The 17,138-nt window shown below is 45.8% G+C and overlaps 1 protein-coding gene across 1 annotated transcript; it reads left to right on the top strand.

The window, feature by feature from the left end:
* Positions 1–4,356: 4,356 nt before the first annotated feature.
* foxj1b (forkhead box J1b) lies at positions 4,357–10,716 on the top strand. Its single transcript, XM_015963696.3, has 2 exons — positions 4,357–5,182; positions 7,796–10,716. The coding sequence occupies exons 1-2, from the start codon at positions 4,610–4,612 to the stop codon at positions 8,654–8,656; spliced, it is 1,434 nt and encodes a 477-aa protein (XP_015819182.1). The 5' UTR covers positions 4,357–4,609; the 3' UTR covers positions 8,657–10,716.
* The last annotated feature ends 6,422 nt before the right edge of the window (positions 10,717–17,138 follow it).

Here is a 17,138-nt window from a genome sequence, read left to right as displayed (position 1 = left end):
GCTTTGTTTGTAAAGCTTCAGAAGGTTGACCTTTGTGAATGACGGCCTCTCTCGTCCAATTCCCACGCGCGCTGGGTCGCCTACTTGCCAAATATGGTAAACAAATCCACTACCGCCAATGACATCGCTCGGCGTTAAATTAGGGTATTTCCAGAGGAAAAGTATATATGTCGATGGTTTAGACAAGACGATTCAAATAGTCACTACAAAACAAATAATACAAAATAGCTCTAGTTTTATCAAAATATATCCATGATTTGTCAGCTTTTAGGTCTTAAATACAAAATGTGATTATCTTCTTAAAATGCTTACATAATCCTCGAAATGCGTCTGAGACGATTATCGCCATTAATGCAACAACATCAAAATGTATCTGCTATCTTAAGAGACTGAGGTCAGTAAAGGTGACATACTAATATGGCACCCGTTTAATGTGCACAGCACGTGTAAATCGCGCACTGTGGATCTGAGCACGCGCTGCTCAGACTTGTGGTTAGTGCAAAATGTAAACATTGTAGTTTGTCACAGCTGTTAGAAGACTCAGAAAAGAGAGAAAGCATCGACACCTGCTGGTAGAAAGGAGAACTGCAGAACATGTTTACCAGTGAGAATGAAATCACAGAATAAAACCTTGGAGGTTTGGAACTTATTCCTGTCCTCTACACGTGGACATGGAGTTCCATACCTTATTATAATGAAGTAAACAAGGAGCAAAAATATTAAATGTTTTGTGATAATCTGTAGGACATTGTAGGCCATCTTCAGTGCAGGAATGCTCCATTTTTGTGTAAGTTATAGATTTTAGCAATGGTTATATCAAGTAATTTCTATCAATTCTAATGAATAAATCTTTAATTTATCAGAGAATTTAAGATCTTTAAAATTTTTGGAGAATTTTACCAACAATTTTAGTTTTGCAGATCATTGTTGCAGAAATCAATAAGAGGCTTGGCATTCCTTGAAACATATCAGAGTGTTTAATTGACATTTAATGATGACAAATTATAGTTTTAACACTGTGGGTCAGGTTTTGAGTGCAATGCATGATCTGTTAGCGCCTTCGGGATATGCATTGTGAATGACACAGAGTTAAAACCACAGCAAATCATAGTAAATCAAAGTCAAAGTCAGTTTAATTGTCACTTCTGCCACATGTACAGGACATACAGAGAAATGAAATTACGTTACTCTCAAACTCTCGCTAGATAGAAAATAAACATTTAGTATAAAAACAGTAACCAAGTTCAGAGAGACTGTGGGGGAAAAGAGAAGAGAGTTGGGAGAGCCAGGAGGGAGTTTAGCTTCCTAACGGCCTGATGGATAAAGCTGCCCTTCAGTCTGTTGGTCCTGGCCTTGAGACTCCGCAGTCTCCTCCCTGACGGCAGCAGCTCGAAGAGGCTTTGCATTGGGTGAGTGGGATCAGCCGCAATGCGAAGGGCCTTTTTTGTGAGGCGGGCACTGTAAATGTCTGGTATGGAGGGGAGAGAGACCCCAATGACCTTCTCTGTTGCTCTCACTATACGTTGGAGGGTTTTAATGCATGAAACGTTGCAGGCTCCGTACCACACAGTGATGCCGCACGACAGGATGCTCTCGATGGTGCCTCTGTAGAAAGTGTACAGGATGGGGGCTGGTGCTCTTGCTCTTCTTAGTTTGCGGAGGAAGAAGAGACGCTGCTGTGATTTCCTCGCCAATGCTATGGTGTTGTTCGTCCAGGAGAGATCCTCTGTAATGTGCACACCCAGGAACTTGGTGCTGCTCACTCTCTCCACAGACACACCGTTGATGGTCAGAGGAGCATGCTGAGTGTGTGCTCTCCTGAAGTCCACAACAATCTCCTTGGTCTTCACCACATTTAGAGAGAGGTTGTTGTCAGCACACCATGTGGTAAGGCGGCTCACCTCGGTCCTGTGTTCAGTCTCATCCCCGTTGTTTATGGGACCCACCACCGTTGTGTCATCCGCAAACTTGATGAAGAGGTTAGAGCTGTGCAATGGTGTACAGTCGTGGGTCAGCAGAGTAAAGAGGAGGGGGCTCAGCACACATCCCTGGGGGGCCCCCGTGTTTGAAATGATGGTGCTGGATGTGTTTCTGCCGACCCGTACTGCTTGTGGTCTTCCAGTGAGGAAGTCCAACAGCCAGTTACACAGTGAGGTGTTGAGACCCAGCTGGACCAGTTTTTGAGTAAGCTGTTGGGGGATGATGGTGTTGAATGCTGAACTAAAGTCTATGAACAGCATCCGGACATGTGAGTCTTTTTTGTCCAGATGTGTGAGTGCTGAGTGGAGTGCAGTGGAGATGGCATCATCGGTCGAGCGGTTGGGCCGGTATGCAAACTGGAAGGGGTCCAGGCAGGGGGGCAGAACAGACTTGATGTGTTGCATGACTAACCGTTCGAAGCACTTCATAAGGATGGGAGTAAGTGCAACAGGACGGTAGCCATTAAAGCAGGAGGGAGATGATGTTTTTGGGAAAACATCATGAGCGAGCATCATACGACACTGAGCTAACACAGCCAGTATCATTGAAAAGGCTGTGCTGTTATTCTGTTTACAGTGAAAGTGGGTTAGAGTTAACGTCTTCATCATCATTTATCCGGCACCTTCCACCACCTTGAGCAGAAGATCAAGGTGCTGAACAGAACAATAAAAAGCAGTTGCATTACTAAACACAATAAAAGATCAAAAAATAAAACACAATGAAAACAGATAAAAACAACAACAATGAAACAATTACGTTCAAGACAAAATTGCCTGGATATAATAACGGGTCTTCAGACATGACTTCAAAATTTGGAAGGAAGAATCAGCTCTTTTAAACTTTGCTCTGTACTGCACGGGAAGCCAGTGGAGTTCCGCCAACGCCGATGTAATATGGCCAAAAATCTAGCAGCTGAATTCTGAACCAGCTAGGCGAGTAATCGCACCCTGACTCAGACCCACATACATTGCATTGCAGTAGTCGAGTCTGGACAGGACAAAGGCATGAATGACAGACTTTGAATGCAGCTTGTGTTTACGATTTGTAGTGGAGTGTGTACTGACATCTGATAAGACTGACCAGGATGTTTAGATCTGCTCAAAAGTGACCAACAGCAGCCTCCTTTTCCATTCAGCCCATGAACTAGTCACCCTTCTTCCTTCAGGCAGAAGACTTGAGTTTCTTCAAAACAGAAACATTTTGAATGCCATTTATCTGAGTTGATTTTAAAGCTTCACACCCATCTAGATTGAAAGTTGGTGTCATTTTGCTAGGATCTGTCCTCTTATTTGATGAAAAAAATAGTCAAATGAGGAAAACAAAACAGACATTTTGTAGGTTGTGGGACTGTTTCAGGACAAGAAGTCAGAAGATGATGAGTTTTTTAAAAAATTTTATTGTAGAAATAACCCCTCACCAGATTTCTGTTAGCGCTTGGACTCTGGTGCAGCTGCAGTGTGGTATTAAATCCACATGGTGGCACTGTTTTCCCGTGATTAGCAGCATTTGATTGAGGCTCTTTAACACACCACTAAGTCCAACAACTGGCCAATACATACTTGTTTGGTAAAGCTGAATTGACTCATTGTGGTAAATATGTTAACAAAAACTGATTGTAATCTTGCACGTACGAGTTCTGCAACAAATGCCCAATTTATTAGAAAAGAAAACCTTTAAATGTTGTTTGATTGGCGTACTTGCACATCATTCTAAAACAAACTCAAATTTAAGTGGGGTGGTTTCAAACGGATTTAACAGAACGCTGTTGCTTTTGAGTCCTTCTTGCTGCGCATGTTGGTCAGAATTCAGGCGAGTTTAACCTCAAAAACTTTTATGCTGTACAGCCTGAGTATATTTGTTGTGAACACGACTTCTGCCTAAATCGCGGCCCCTCTGTGAATTGAATGAGATTTAAAAAAAATGACGCATAAGCTTGCTCAGCTGTTTTTTGTTTGCAGACGCAGAGTGGGACATGTGGCGCGTCTTCTAGCGCCAGCTTTACGCGCGCCATGAGCTCATATTTCAGCCCGTTTCCAATCCGAATCACAGATATAAAAACAAAGAAGTAATTCGTACAAGAAAGCGCACCACCCTTGAAAGTTTAACATTTAGAAGTAAAACAAAGACAGGAGGATGGAGGTAATTAAAATAGAGTAGACAGCCACACACACACACACACACACACACACACACACACACACACACACACACACACACACACACACACACACACACACGCAGGAGATCCCCGTCGCATGAGTGCTCCTAAGTGTCTCCTTTCTTTTTCTTGTATTTAAACCCCCTCCTCTTCCATATGCGCTGGCTGCGCCTCGCCCTCCCCCCACCGCACTTGTTGCGCACAAACTAGATGCGCTGCTGAGTCCTTGGAGAGGAGAGACAGGGAAGAACAGCAACAGGTGTACACAGAGCATCTCCGCCAGCCACGCGCCAGGAGGAGAGCGTTACCGCGTCGCTTGTCGGGGGATGAATGCAAATGTATTATCTCTGGTGGTTTAACTGAAGTCAGAACGGTTGTTTAATTCATAAACTTTTATTTTCTGCTCTTTTTTTAAATTTAAATGTCAGTCTAAAGACCCTTCAAGGCTACAGCGCGTGCGTAAATTCCAGGATGCCAGTTTTGACGAGCCCAGATATAGCCAACAAGTTCAAAGAGAGGTGGCTCGCGGTGTTCCCGGAGGATCAGGTCTTGGACTCCGCTCCCCTGGACGACAGTCTCACCAGTCTCCACTGGCTCCAGAATTTCTCAATCATCAGCACGGACCCGGAGCGACCCAACGCCGCCGGACCCGGATGCCCTTCCTCGCTACAGCACCACTTCCTGAGACGTCTGGGCTTCCCCAGAACGGGCACTGACTCTCCTTCTAGCCCACCGGCCGGAGACACAGCCGCCAGCGGGATGTCTCTGCACCCCGGGAGCCCCTTCACGTCCGGTAGCGACTCCCAGCGGTTCCCGAACTGCGCGCACCCAACACCCGGCTATCCGCAGATCCCGCTCCAGACAAGCCCGCAGGTGGAAGTGGACTACAAAACTAACCCTAAAGTTAAACCACCGTACTCCTACGCCTCTCTCATATGCATGGCCATGCAGGCCAGCAAACAGCCTAAAGTGACTCTGTCCACCATCTACAACTGGATCACAGAGAATTTCTGCTACTACAGACACGCTGAGCCCAGCTGGCAGGTAACCGAGACCGGATACGTCCCTCTTTATAATTTATGAGGCTGATAATGCTGAGGTGAGGGAGGGAAGGCAGAGCAATTGACTCCAGTGTCACCATCACACACATCTTCCTTAAGCCAGGCAGAGTTACCCTAACAAAGATAAAATCAGGCTTCTGCCTCTGTCCAAGGCTTAGGCTTCACATTTGATCGGTTCTATCATTTAAAGTGACCCTCAGATCTCTTACCTGATGAACATGTGAACAGCCTCTGTTCAAAGAAACAGAGACAAGTTTTGATCTTTGAAAATCTAACAGCCTGTCACATTTGGTAGGTTATAATATTATTGCAGCCATGAAAAAAATCTTTAAAACGCTGGTTTATGCTGCCAGTGTCTTGGAAACCTTACACCATGACACTCAGTTATTTACATCACAGTATTTAGTTTTCACACCAGAGCATTCCTTGTCAGACTTTTACATTTCTGCCAGCATAATTGATAAGGATTGACAAGGGTTGATAAACGGACATGATGACGAGGTGAAAATGCCCTCACACAATTAAAGCTGTTTTAGGATGACATGTAACTGGATTCACTCTAACCCCATCGGGTCAGAATTAGACTCTTTATTCTCCAAGTTGAAGTTGTTGAAAAGGTATGTAGTTTTCTGAATAATCTTTCCATAGTTCAAAAGGTCGAACTAGCCCTTTAAATTCATATTCTTTACAAAATATGGCAGTTGGACAAAAGAATATATTTAAGAAACAATCATTTTAGTTGTTATTTGCAGAACTGTAGCTCACAGATGACAACACGGTCTAAAATACACAAAGTTTGGGTCAAAAGCATTTATGAGACGAAGTAATTGGCTCACATGGCATAATTTAGAGGTTATTAGCATTGGGTGGTAATTTTAAAGGAATGCATTAAAAGCTGTCATGTTTAGTCAAATCAGTCAGACAATAAAAGAAGGTGTGAACATTCATAAACTATGACTTGGCCAAACATTTACACATACATCCTCGTATTATTGCTAAATCTAAATAACTAGAGTCTATATTTAGATAGTTACATATAGCTGTTGAAATATGAAAACAGTTATTTTAAATAGAAAACATGTCAATTCAAACTGCAGTAAGTGTTTTCTCTGACTGCACCATCTAGAGGCTGAAAAATGGATCACAATTTCAGTTGGAAGCAACGCCCCTCATTCGTGGACACACACCTAGATGGCCAATAGAGCTAAAAACCCTTTTTTTTACAGTTATTATTCTCACATCATGCTGTTTAAATAATAACTATTCCATGAGAAAAGTAGTCAACTTTGACATATATGTAAGCGGATGTCTAACACTATTAGCTAATACTGAGCAGCGTAAATTCAAAATAGCATGGGGCTCTATGGGATGGGGACAAGCTTAGCAAAAAAAAAAAAAATATATATATATGACGAAATACAAAAAAACAAAAAAAAAACACACACACACAACAGTAAAAAGGGAGCCTGAGTCTCCTCCCTTTCCGGTCAGCTCACGGGTCCCTGGGAGAACGAAAAAAAGAATGCAAGTCAATGAGGCTAAAAACGCTATTTTCTAATCCGCTTTGCCCTACACCCTGGACCGCACATATGTTGAACTTAGATTTAAATGAAAAGTAACGATGGGTTTTTCGACCACGCCAGTCATGTACTTTGAGATATACCAGCTTGTAGAAGTTCGTAATTAGTATGACTACAAATTAGACATCGGCATGCTGCACAAATGACGTTACGACAGAATATCTTCTCCCCTAGCGTAGCTGCTACTTACCACATGGCCAGATTTGTGGTGGTTCTTTCTTCCTGAAGGAAGGATTGGAAGTTCACTAAACTTACGGCCATTTTCCCAGTTTTTCTCCGTGTCTGGTTCGATGACGTCACTTTCGTAAAGCGCATTTGTAGTCCTGGACTTATTTTCACACAAAACCTAAAATAACATTTCCCCCCATTGGAAAATAAGCGTGTTCTTGCTATCAAAATGTGTCTTTAAAATTCACAGACATCATATGTGAAATCCATGGAGCAAAACAAGCGGAATTAGAAAATAGCGTTTTTAGCCCCAATTCATTTTTTTGTTCTTCTGGGGACCCATGATGCGGTAGATGGGCATGACTTAGGCTCCCTTTAGGGCCGGATACATGACAGCATACCCCAGAAAAGTGCTTTGCCCTCTGTTGTCCTGGCAGGGAATTGCTTTGCAACACTCTCCAGGGGACGGGGAAGTCTGAGAGCAAAACGTCTGCATCAATGCATGTGCGTCTCTCCCTCGTGGAGCTGATGCAGAAGCCTAAACTAGGCTTAACCCAGCAGTTTCAGTGCGAGTTCTGATGTGTGTGTGTGTGTGTGTGTGTGTGTACATGTGTGTTAATGAGGGCTCCTGAGAGAGATGCAGCTAAGCACAGCTGATCGTGTTTGAAATGCACAGAGCTGCCTGTTACTAGAAAGCCTCATTAGGCACATTTGCTTTTCTATACAAACAACAACAATGCCCCCAACGCCCACTCTGCTGTCTCCCTGACAAATTGGCATTTTTAGTTCTCGCATGACTGCCTTGTTTTGTCCATGTTTAATCATCTCTTTTTCTTGTCTTGACACAGAACTCGATTCGTCACAACCTGTCCCTCAACAAGTGTTTCAAGAAGGTCCCCAGGCAGAAGGACGAGCCAGGGAAGGGAGGCTTCTGGCAGATTGATCCGCAGTATGCCGACATGTTTGTCAATGGCATCTTCAAACGTCGAAGGATGTCCGCTAACCAGTACAGCAACAGCAGTGCCTCCCAAAGACCAAATAAACTGGTTCCAAGTTACGACAGCATCCAAGACACCTGCTCTTTTCCGGGAGTGGGCAGCAAACGAAAGCATCTACCCTCTAAAAGCAACAAGCCAGTCAGAGCCACCGAGTCCCCTCTTCTAGTGATGGAAGCTAACAAAATGGACCTCCTCAAGGGGGACTTTGACTTGGCATCTGTGTTCGACGACGTTCTGAGCGGGAACTGCAGCACCTTTGAGGACTTAGACATCAACACGGCGCTCAGCTCCCTGGGCTGTGAGATGGAGGTTTCCATTCATGGGAGGCAGCACCCCGCGGGACTGGGGAGGTGGTGTGGAGCAGGTGATGTAATGAGTCCGAGCCAGCACATCAGCCACCATCAGTCCTACGGCTACCTGGACCTGAGTGCTGCTTCCATGGAGTGCTCGGTGAGCATGGGAGAGCTCCATGCATCCCAGCAGCATCCGCTGCTGAGGCAGCAGCAGCTGGACCAAGACCAGCCGCTCCAAGGTCAGCACCATCTGCAGCATTTTGACGAACCAACCTCTCTGTTCCCAGAGCAGTCAAGAGAGGCTGTGCTCCAGCCATGGGAGGAGATTAAAGAAGAAGCGCAGGCTATTCCTCTGACCCTGGATCAGGGATTTGGTCTGTATGAGGGCTTCTTCACGGAAATGCCGCCTTGGGAATAAGCAGAGAGTTATCTGTGACTTTGTCACATCAAACTACTGTGCGGACAGTCTTGTAGGAAAGAATAACACCACTACCAAAACTTCTAGTCCTTTACAATCACTCTGCAAGAGTCCACAACTTTTGAATGACACCGATCAGCTGTAACACGACGAGCATGGACCTGATTACTAGCAGGTCGTTGGGGGATCTACTGACTCATCAGGGTGTGAGGTCCTGCCACGCTTGTTACTGATACATTAACAACTTTTTGATGCTGTAGGTTGAGTGATGGGGTTTCTGCGTTCTCAGAGAGGCATCTATGGAGCTTCGAGGCTCCTTAAACACATCAAACTGTTGTCAGGCTGGTCGAGTTGTTCCTTATTTTGGCATGGGTGGGGGGATTGTCCTGTGATTTCTCTGCAACAATATCAGTAAGTTCACGAGGCCGGTATCTGACTGAAGTTCGTCTCAAACCCTTGCAAAGGATCAGTTTCCTCTGCATCGTGATGCTTACATTTTCAACATGTTCAAACAGTCATTTAAGGGGCTTCCCCCCCTCGGCACAATCAGTTTGTGTTTTTGTACGTAAAAAGTGAGAAACGAGAGAGAACTCTGTTAGGGGTTGGCGACCACATTGTTAAGGCCAATCTGGGGAAATCGTGAAAGAAACCGAGACAACCAAGATGCATTGGAACTAAATTTTGATTGTCCAAATGTTTTTACACAACCTGTTGCAAATATTTTTCATGTACCAGTTCAGTGTAATTGAAACTGAAAAACCCCGCATACTTTTCACGATAAGGTTGAACCAGTCTCAGCAACGTTGGAGGGAAGGATGCAGGTTGTAAACAGTTCTAAAAAGACAAGTCTCATTTGACCTGAAAGTTAAGGGTGATAATTTTTTGAATGCAAACCTCATAAGAGCCCATTTCCTAACAGAGGCTGGTGGAATATTAAGTTTGGTAATTGTTTGCAGACTTGCTCTCTTTTATTTTATTTTGTTGTGTCTTGTTGTCAAAACTGATTTCAGAACAACTAAACCTGCATCTGGACTCGCGTTTCTTCTAAATCCAAGACTTTTATGCGAGTTCAGCTAGAAATGAGAGGGAAACATTCACCAGATATTTTCTCCTTAAGGTGGAACTTCAGGAATAGCAATACGAAGACTCTTTTATGAAAGTCGCAGTGACAGGAGAGGAAAGCCGAACATCCACTGTCGAAGCACTCCAGTGAGGAGCACCGTCTCTTGAGAAACTGATAAAACACCAGATTTTATTGTGCTACATTAGCATCATTTTTTTTACTGACATACAGATAAATCATTCCTATTATTACTGTAGTTGAAAGATGAAGTTATCAAATCTAAATGAAGAGTTTTAAACTTAAGATCATAGGAAGACATTAGAAATCAGTCACATTTGACATTGTTGTAAAGTTGATTTAATATATAAATATTCAATAATGAGTACAGCATGGAGCTTGGCTTCAATCAGTTTTACAAATCAGATGGACGAGCAAGCAGAGGAGAACATGAGCTGAGTCATGAAATCAAACATTATGCACTTTGATGGGCAGCAGTTCTAGCAGAGTGGCAGATCTGATCAGGATGTTTTAGTTTGGCATGATTTGCATTTTATGCTTGCTCTTGTTTTCAGAACACTGAACTCAACTCTGCAATAATTTAAGCAGGCAAATGCTTCAAATGACATAAAAACACACATAAAAGTGGGTTTTTAATTATGACGAAGCACCAGATCTGTTGAGGAATATGCAGTTTGTTGTTGTTTTTGTGTCTGTAATGAATAATAAGAAAAGAAGATTCTGATTTCTTGACTGGAGTGACAGATTTTTGTTTTTATCCTTACTAATTATGTTTGCGTAGTTCTTTTCTTTTTTAATGTCTAACTTTTTTGACACATCAGATCATTTATAGATTATGAGCGGTTTGGCAACAATACACATTAATAGGCTAGACTTTTTCACTGCATCAGATTAAACATTGTTGATCTCACCACAAGTTTATTTTTACTTTTTTAAAGCTGTTTGAAAATGCAATCATGCCTTAATGCAATAAATGGTGTCAATTAAAGAAAGGGCTGCAATGGACATTTTTATTTGGGATTTTAAATGTTAAAACTTCAGCTTCACACTTTGAGAGATGAAAAGACTATCTAGTTTATAATTAATCAGTACTAACAGGTTTAGACTTGTCTGGTGTTTGAGCCAGACCACTGGGAGGATAGAACATATATGCATTACTACATTTAAACTATGTAATTCCTTAGCACTCCATGTATTTGACTGGGATACCTCTGATCTGCTACCGCCACAAATGTTAGATTAACATCTGTTAAGCTAACTGAGTCCTAGCCAGAGTTAGAGCACCAATCAGAACACCAGCCTGATATCTACAGATCTCAAACAATCACACCTCATGACTGTTGTAAATATACTCTGTGGCCTCCTTGAACCGTCACCTTATCGTGGTGGAGGAGTTTGAGTGCCCTAATGATCCTAGGAGCTATGTTGTCTGGGGCACTTAGTGCCCCTGGTAGGGTCTCCCATGACAAATTGGTCTTAGGTGAAGGGTGAGACAAAGAACGGTTCGAAGGATCTTTCATGGTGGTTAAAACGAAGAGTCGGAGTACCCGGCCCGGAGGGTTACCGGGGTCCCACCCTGGAGCCAGGCCTGGGGTTGGGGCCCGTGAGCGAGCGCCTGGTGGCCGGGCTTTCGCCCATGGGGCCCGGCCGGGCCCAGCCCGAACCGGATACATGGGCTCGTCCAACTGTGGACCCACCACCCGCAGGAGGAACATGAAGGGTCCGGTGCAATGCGAATCGGGTGGCAGACCAAGGCGGGAGCCTTGGCGGTCCAATCCCCGGACAAGAAAACTAGTTTTTGGGACATGGAACGTCACCTCGCTGGCGGGGAAGGAGCCGGAGCTTGTGGCAGAGGTTGAGCGGTACCGGCTAGATATAGTCGGACTCACCTCGACACATTGCATTGGCTCTGGAACCCGAGACCTGGAGAGGGGTTGGACACTCTACTTTGCTGGAGTTGCTCCGGGTGAGAGGCGGAGGGCTGGGGTTGGCTTTTTGTTAGCCCCGAGACTCTCTGCCTGTGTGTTGGGGTTTACCCCGGGGGACAAGAGGGTAGCTTCCTTGCGCCTTCGGGTCGGGGAACGGGTCCTGACTGTTGTTTGTGCTTATGGGCCAAATATCAGTTCAGAGTACCCACCCTTTTTGGAGTCCCTGGGACGAGTGCTAGATAGTGCTCCATCAGGGGACTCCATTGTCCTGCTGGGGGACTTCAATGCTCACGTGGGCAATGACAGCTTGACCTGGAGGGGTGTGATTGGGAGGAACGGCCCACCTAATCTGAACTCGAGCGGTGTTTTGTTATTGGACTTCTGTGCAAGCCGCAGTTTGGCCATAACGAACACCATGTTCGAACATAAGGATGCCCACCGGTACACTTGGTACCAGGGCAGCCTAGGTCACAGGTCGATGATAGATTTTGTAGTCGTATCATCTGACCTGCGGCCGTATGTTTTGGACACCCGAGTGAAGAGAGGGGCGGAGCTGTCAACTGATCACCACCTGGTGGTGAGTTGGATCAGATGGCAAGGGAACATGCCGCGTAGACCTGGCAGACCCAAACGCATAGTGAGGGTCTGCTGGGAACGCCTGGCAGAAGAACCTGTCAAGACGGTCTTCAACTCCCACCTCCGGCAGAGCTTTGACCACGTCCCGAGAGCAGTGGGGGACATTGAGTCCGAGTGGGCCTTGTTCCACTCTGCGATTGTCGAGGCGGCTGTTGCTAGCTGTGGTCGTAAGGTGGCCGGTGCCAGTCGTGGTGGCAACCCCCGTACCCGCTGGTGGACACCAGAGGTTCGGGGAGCCGTCAGGCTGAAGAAGGAGGCCTACAGGGCGTGGCTGGTCTGTGGGTCTCCGGAGGCAGCAGACAGGTACCGGATAGCCAAGCGGGGTGCAGCAGTGGCAGTTGCCGAGGCAAAATCTCGGGCGTGGGAGGAGTTTGGTGAGGCCATGGAGAAAGACTATCGATCGGCTCCAAAGAGGTTCTGGCAAACTGTCCGGCGCCTCAGGAGAGGAAGGCAGCAACTCGCTCACACTGTTTACAGTGGGGATGGGGAGCTGCTGACGTCAACTGAGGCTATAGTCGGACGGTGGAAGGAATACTTTGAGGAGCTCCTCAATCCTACCAATGCGCATTCCGAGGAGGAACCAGAGCTGGGAGGCCTGGGGATGGACTGTCCGATCTCAGGGGCAGAAGTTGCTGAGGTAGTCAAACAACTACACAGCGGCGGAGCCCCGGGGGCGGATGAGGTTCGTCCTGGCTATCTTAAGGCTATGGATGTTGTAGGGCTGTCATGGTTGACACGTCTCTGCAACATTGCGTGGTCATCGGGGGCAGTTCCTAGGGAGTGGCAGACCGGGGTGGTGGTCCCCATCTTTAAGAAGGGTGACCTGAGGGTGTGTTCCAACTATAGGGGGATCACACTCCTCAGCCTCCCTGGAAAGGTCTACGCCAAGGTACTGGAGAGGAGGGTCCGATCGATAGTTGAATCTCAGATAGAGGAGGAGCAATGTGGTTTTCGTCCTGGCCGTGGAACTGTGGACCAGCTCTATACCCTTGCAAGGGTGATGGAGGGGGCATGGGAGTTTGCCCAACCAATCCACATGTGCTTTGTGGATTTGGAGAAGGCTTATGACCGTGTCCCCAGGGGCACCCTGTGGGGGACGCTCCAGGAGTATGGGGTGGGTGGCTTTCTGTTAAGGGCCATTCAGTCCCTTTACCAGAGGAGCGTGAGTTTGGTCCGCATAGCCGGTAGTAAGTCGGACCTGTTCCCAGTGAGGGTTGGACTCCGCCAGGGCTGCCCTTTGTCACCGGTTCTGTTCATCACTTTTATGGACAGAATTTCTAGACGCAGCCGTGGTGTGGAGTGTGTCGAGTTTGGTGGCAGGAGAATCTCGTCTCTGCTTTTTGCGGATGATGTGGTCCTCCTAGCTTCATCCAGCTCTGACCTTCAGCTCTTGCTGGGTAGGTTCGCAGCCGAATGTGAAGCGGCTGGGATGAGGATCAGCACCTCCAAATCTGAGACCATGGTTCTCGACCGGAAAAGGGTGGCTTGCCACCTCCGGGTCGGGGGAGAGGTCCTACCTCAAGTGGAGGAGTTTAAGTATCTCGGGGTCTTGTTCACGAGTGAGGGTAGGATGGATCGGGAGATCGACAGGCGGATTGGTTCGGCGTCTGCAGTGATGCGGACGCTGAGCCGATCTGTCGTGGGGAAGAGGGAGCTGAGCCAGAAAGCCAGGCTCTCGATTTACCGGTCGATCTACGTCCCAATCCTCACCTATGGTCATGAGCTTTGGGTAATGACCGAAAGAACGAGATTGCGGATACAAGCGGCCGAAATGAGTTTCCTCCGTAGGGTGGCCGGGCTCAGCCTTAGAGATAGGGTGAGGAGCTCGGACATTCGGGAGGGACTCGGAGTAGAACCGCTGCTCCTCCGGATCGAAAGGAGCCAGTTGAGGTGGTTTGGGCATCTGGTCAGGATGCCTCCTGGACGCCTCCCCGGGGAGGTGTTTCGGGCATGTCCTGCCGGCAGAAGGCCCCCGGGTCGACCCAGGACACGTTGGAGAGGTTACATCTCCAATCTGGTCCGGGAACGCCTTGGGGTCCTGCCGGAGGAGCTGGTGGACAAGGCCGGGGAGAGGACGGCCTGGAGCTCCCTAATTGGGATGCTGCCCCCGCGACCCGGACCCGGATAAGCGGAGGAAGACGACGACGACGACGACGACGACGACGACGGCCTCATAAGAAGACATTCCCTTTTTGCACTAAGATATTTAACAGTTTTTTAAAAATTGTTTACATGCAACCAAATATAATCACAGTTGTCCACACAGCACACTCAATTTGAATCATTCATAGATTGTTTGCAATTTGACACACTTCAGTCAAAACATTTACCCACATTTGTGAAAATGCCAATAGTTTTGATTCAACCAACACACTTCTCACTGATCAGACACCATTGCAGCTAGTGCCACACCGCGGAAATAGCACTTGCTAGACATTTGTTTAGACATTGTTATGTAAGATGAAAAATGGAAAATAGTGACAAACCCACATTCTTTATGATTAGTTTGAGATATAGAGAGAATGTCCACAGACATGTTTGCTATGAATGACCAAGCCTTGCACATCTTTGATGTTGCAGAATGAATATTTAAAGTATTTCCTGTATTTCAACACTCACAATATTTACTATAATGGGATACAGTAATCATCCAACAACAAAATCAATGAAACAAAAAATCTGTAGACAAATAAAAATCACTGCATGAAGACAAATTACTGTAAAAGCAACAAGAGAACTGTAACTATACATTGTTTCTCCATCTGGCTGGATCAGGCCATAAGATCTCACCCACATCACAGGCTAGATCTTCATTGGCCTGGCACCTTTGGAAGAATCAACTCGTATGATGAATGCACCCCTGCACAAAAGCAGCTTCGATTCGATCACAGGCCTGCTCTGTGCCCTGAATAAGGGGCATACGGTCATAGAGCCACAGATAATTTTCCTTCCACCGCCATGCCGAAAACAACTCTTCTATTGGATTGAAGAAAGGGAAGAATGAGGGTAGGTACAAGACGTCAAATTCAGGGTGCTCATGGAACCAATTCTGGACCACAGCAGCCCGATGGGATGAAACATTATCCCAAATGACAATGGGTCCACTTGATGTAATGCTGTGACATTCATGTACAATGGACCTTCTCAGTGGCCTAGTGGTAGAGGTCTGCCCCGGGACTGGGAGATCGGGACTCAAATCAAGGTCGAGTCATACCAAAGACTTTAACAATGGGAGCCAATGCCTTCCTGCTTGACACTCAGCTTTAAAGGGTTGGATTTGGGGGGGGGGGGCACCAAATAGTTCCAGAGCACGACCGCAGCTGAAGCTAACTTTAATATGTCAAGAAATCCAAGTGACATATTTGCAATATAGGGTCCTAGATTTGCATGGTAGTGGAGGACCCCGTTTTGGGTAATAGCAGCGCCTGGCACATTGGTGATTGCCCTGTGTCCAGCTTCAGTTCTCTCTCTTCTTGTTTTCGCAAGGTAAATCCATTCCCATCCACATATATAAATTCATGTTGAATTTCTGCAGGATCCATTTGCAAGACTCTCTGAAACACAGTATGCTGTATCTATTGCACAGTATCTGTTTGTACAAGACCATTGAAAGCAGCGCAAAGATGAGCCACATACTCATTCCACAGATGTTTCACTCTCTCTGAATTTCTTTCAGACGGTACTCAGTACAGTTACTTCATTTATATTTGATGTTTATTGAGGATTTGCCAAATGTTGACAGAGAGACTCATTGAATGTTGAAAAGATGGTAATAGTGTTGATATTAGCTTGGATTTCAATCATTGGGCAAGACCATGTTCACAATGGCGGCGTGTGCATGAGTGAACAAAGGGCCCCTTCCACTTTGATGGCCTCGGCCCTGGATCCTATGTGAAAAATATATTAATTGGAGAGCCCAATCCAAAGCCCCAGACTCCGCTTCCTCACTGGAAGATGTGCCAGTGGGATTGAGGAGGTTTTCAAAATATTACGCCCACTGATCGACATTGTCTCGAGTAGAGGTCAGCAGCACACTGATTTCCCCTCCTGACACGCCAGATGGTGGGCCAGAATCTCCTCAAAGCTATGTGAAAGCCTTGCTCCATGGTCTCACCAAACTCCTCCTATACCTGTGTTTTTCTCTGTGACCACCTGAGCTGCATTCTGCTTGGACTGCTGATGCCCATCAGCTGCCTCTGGAGTCCCACAGGCCAAAGACACAATGGAAGTATGGAGTACGGCCCAGTCGGAGTCAATGTCCTCCACTTCCCTCGGAACGTGTTTGAAATTCTGTCGGACATGTGAATTGAAGCTCCTTCTGATGGGAGACTATGCCAGACATTCCCAGCAGATCCTCACAATACGTTTAGGCCTACCAGGTCTGACCGGCTTCTTTCCCCACCAATGGATCCAACTCACCACTAGGTAGTGGTCAGTTGACAGCTCCGACCCTCTCTTCACTTGAGTGTCCAAGGCATGCAGCCACAGATCAGATGAAATGACAACAAAGTCGGTCATCTAGCTGCGGCCTAAGGTATTCTTTGCCAAGAGCACATATGCACACCTTTATGTCAGAACATGGTGTTCATTATGGACAATCCATGATGGGCACAGAAGTCCAATAACAAAACACTGCTTATATATATATATATATGTGTGTGTGTGTATATATACACACATATATATATATATATATATATATGTGTGTATATACACACACACACACACACATATATACACACACATATATATACATATATATATATGTATATATATATATATATATATATATATATATATATATATATATATATATATATATATATATATATATATA

This window comes from Nothobranchius furzeri, chromosome 16, assembly GCF_043380555.1.
Source record: "Nothobranchius furzeri strain GRZ-AD chromosome 16, NfurGRZ-RIMD1, whole genome shotgun sequence".
In the NCBI taxonomy this organism is placed as follows: domain Eukaryota; kingdom Metazoa; phylum Chordata; class Actinopteri; order Cyprinodontiformes; family Nothobranchiidae; genus Nothobranchius; species Nothobranchius furzeri.
Note: the sequence above shows the minus strand (reverse complement) of the source record. Positions and strands in the feature narration are given on the sequence as shown.

Bases quoted from the DNA above. Each gene is read 5' to 3' on its own strand.
- foxj1b (XM_015963696.3), top strand. From the start codon at position 4,610: ATGCCAGTTTTGACGAGCCCAGATATAGCCAACAAGTTCAAAGAGAGG. The intron at 5,183-7,795 runs GTAACCGAGACC...GTCTTGACACAG, and splicing joins ACGCTGAGCCCAGCTGGCAG to AACTCGATTCGTCACAACCT.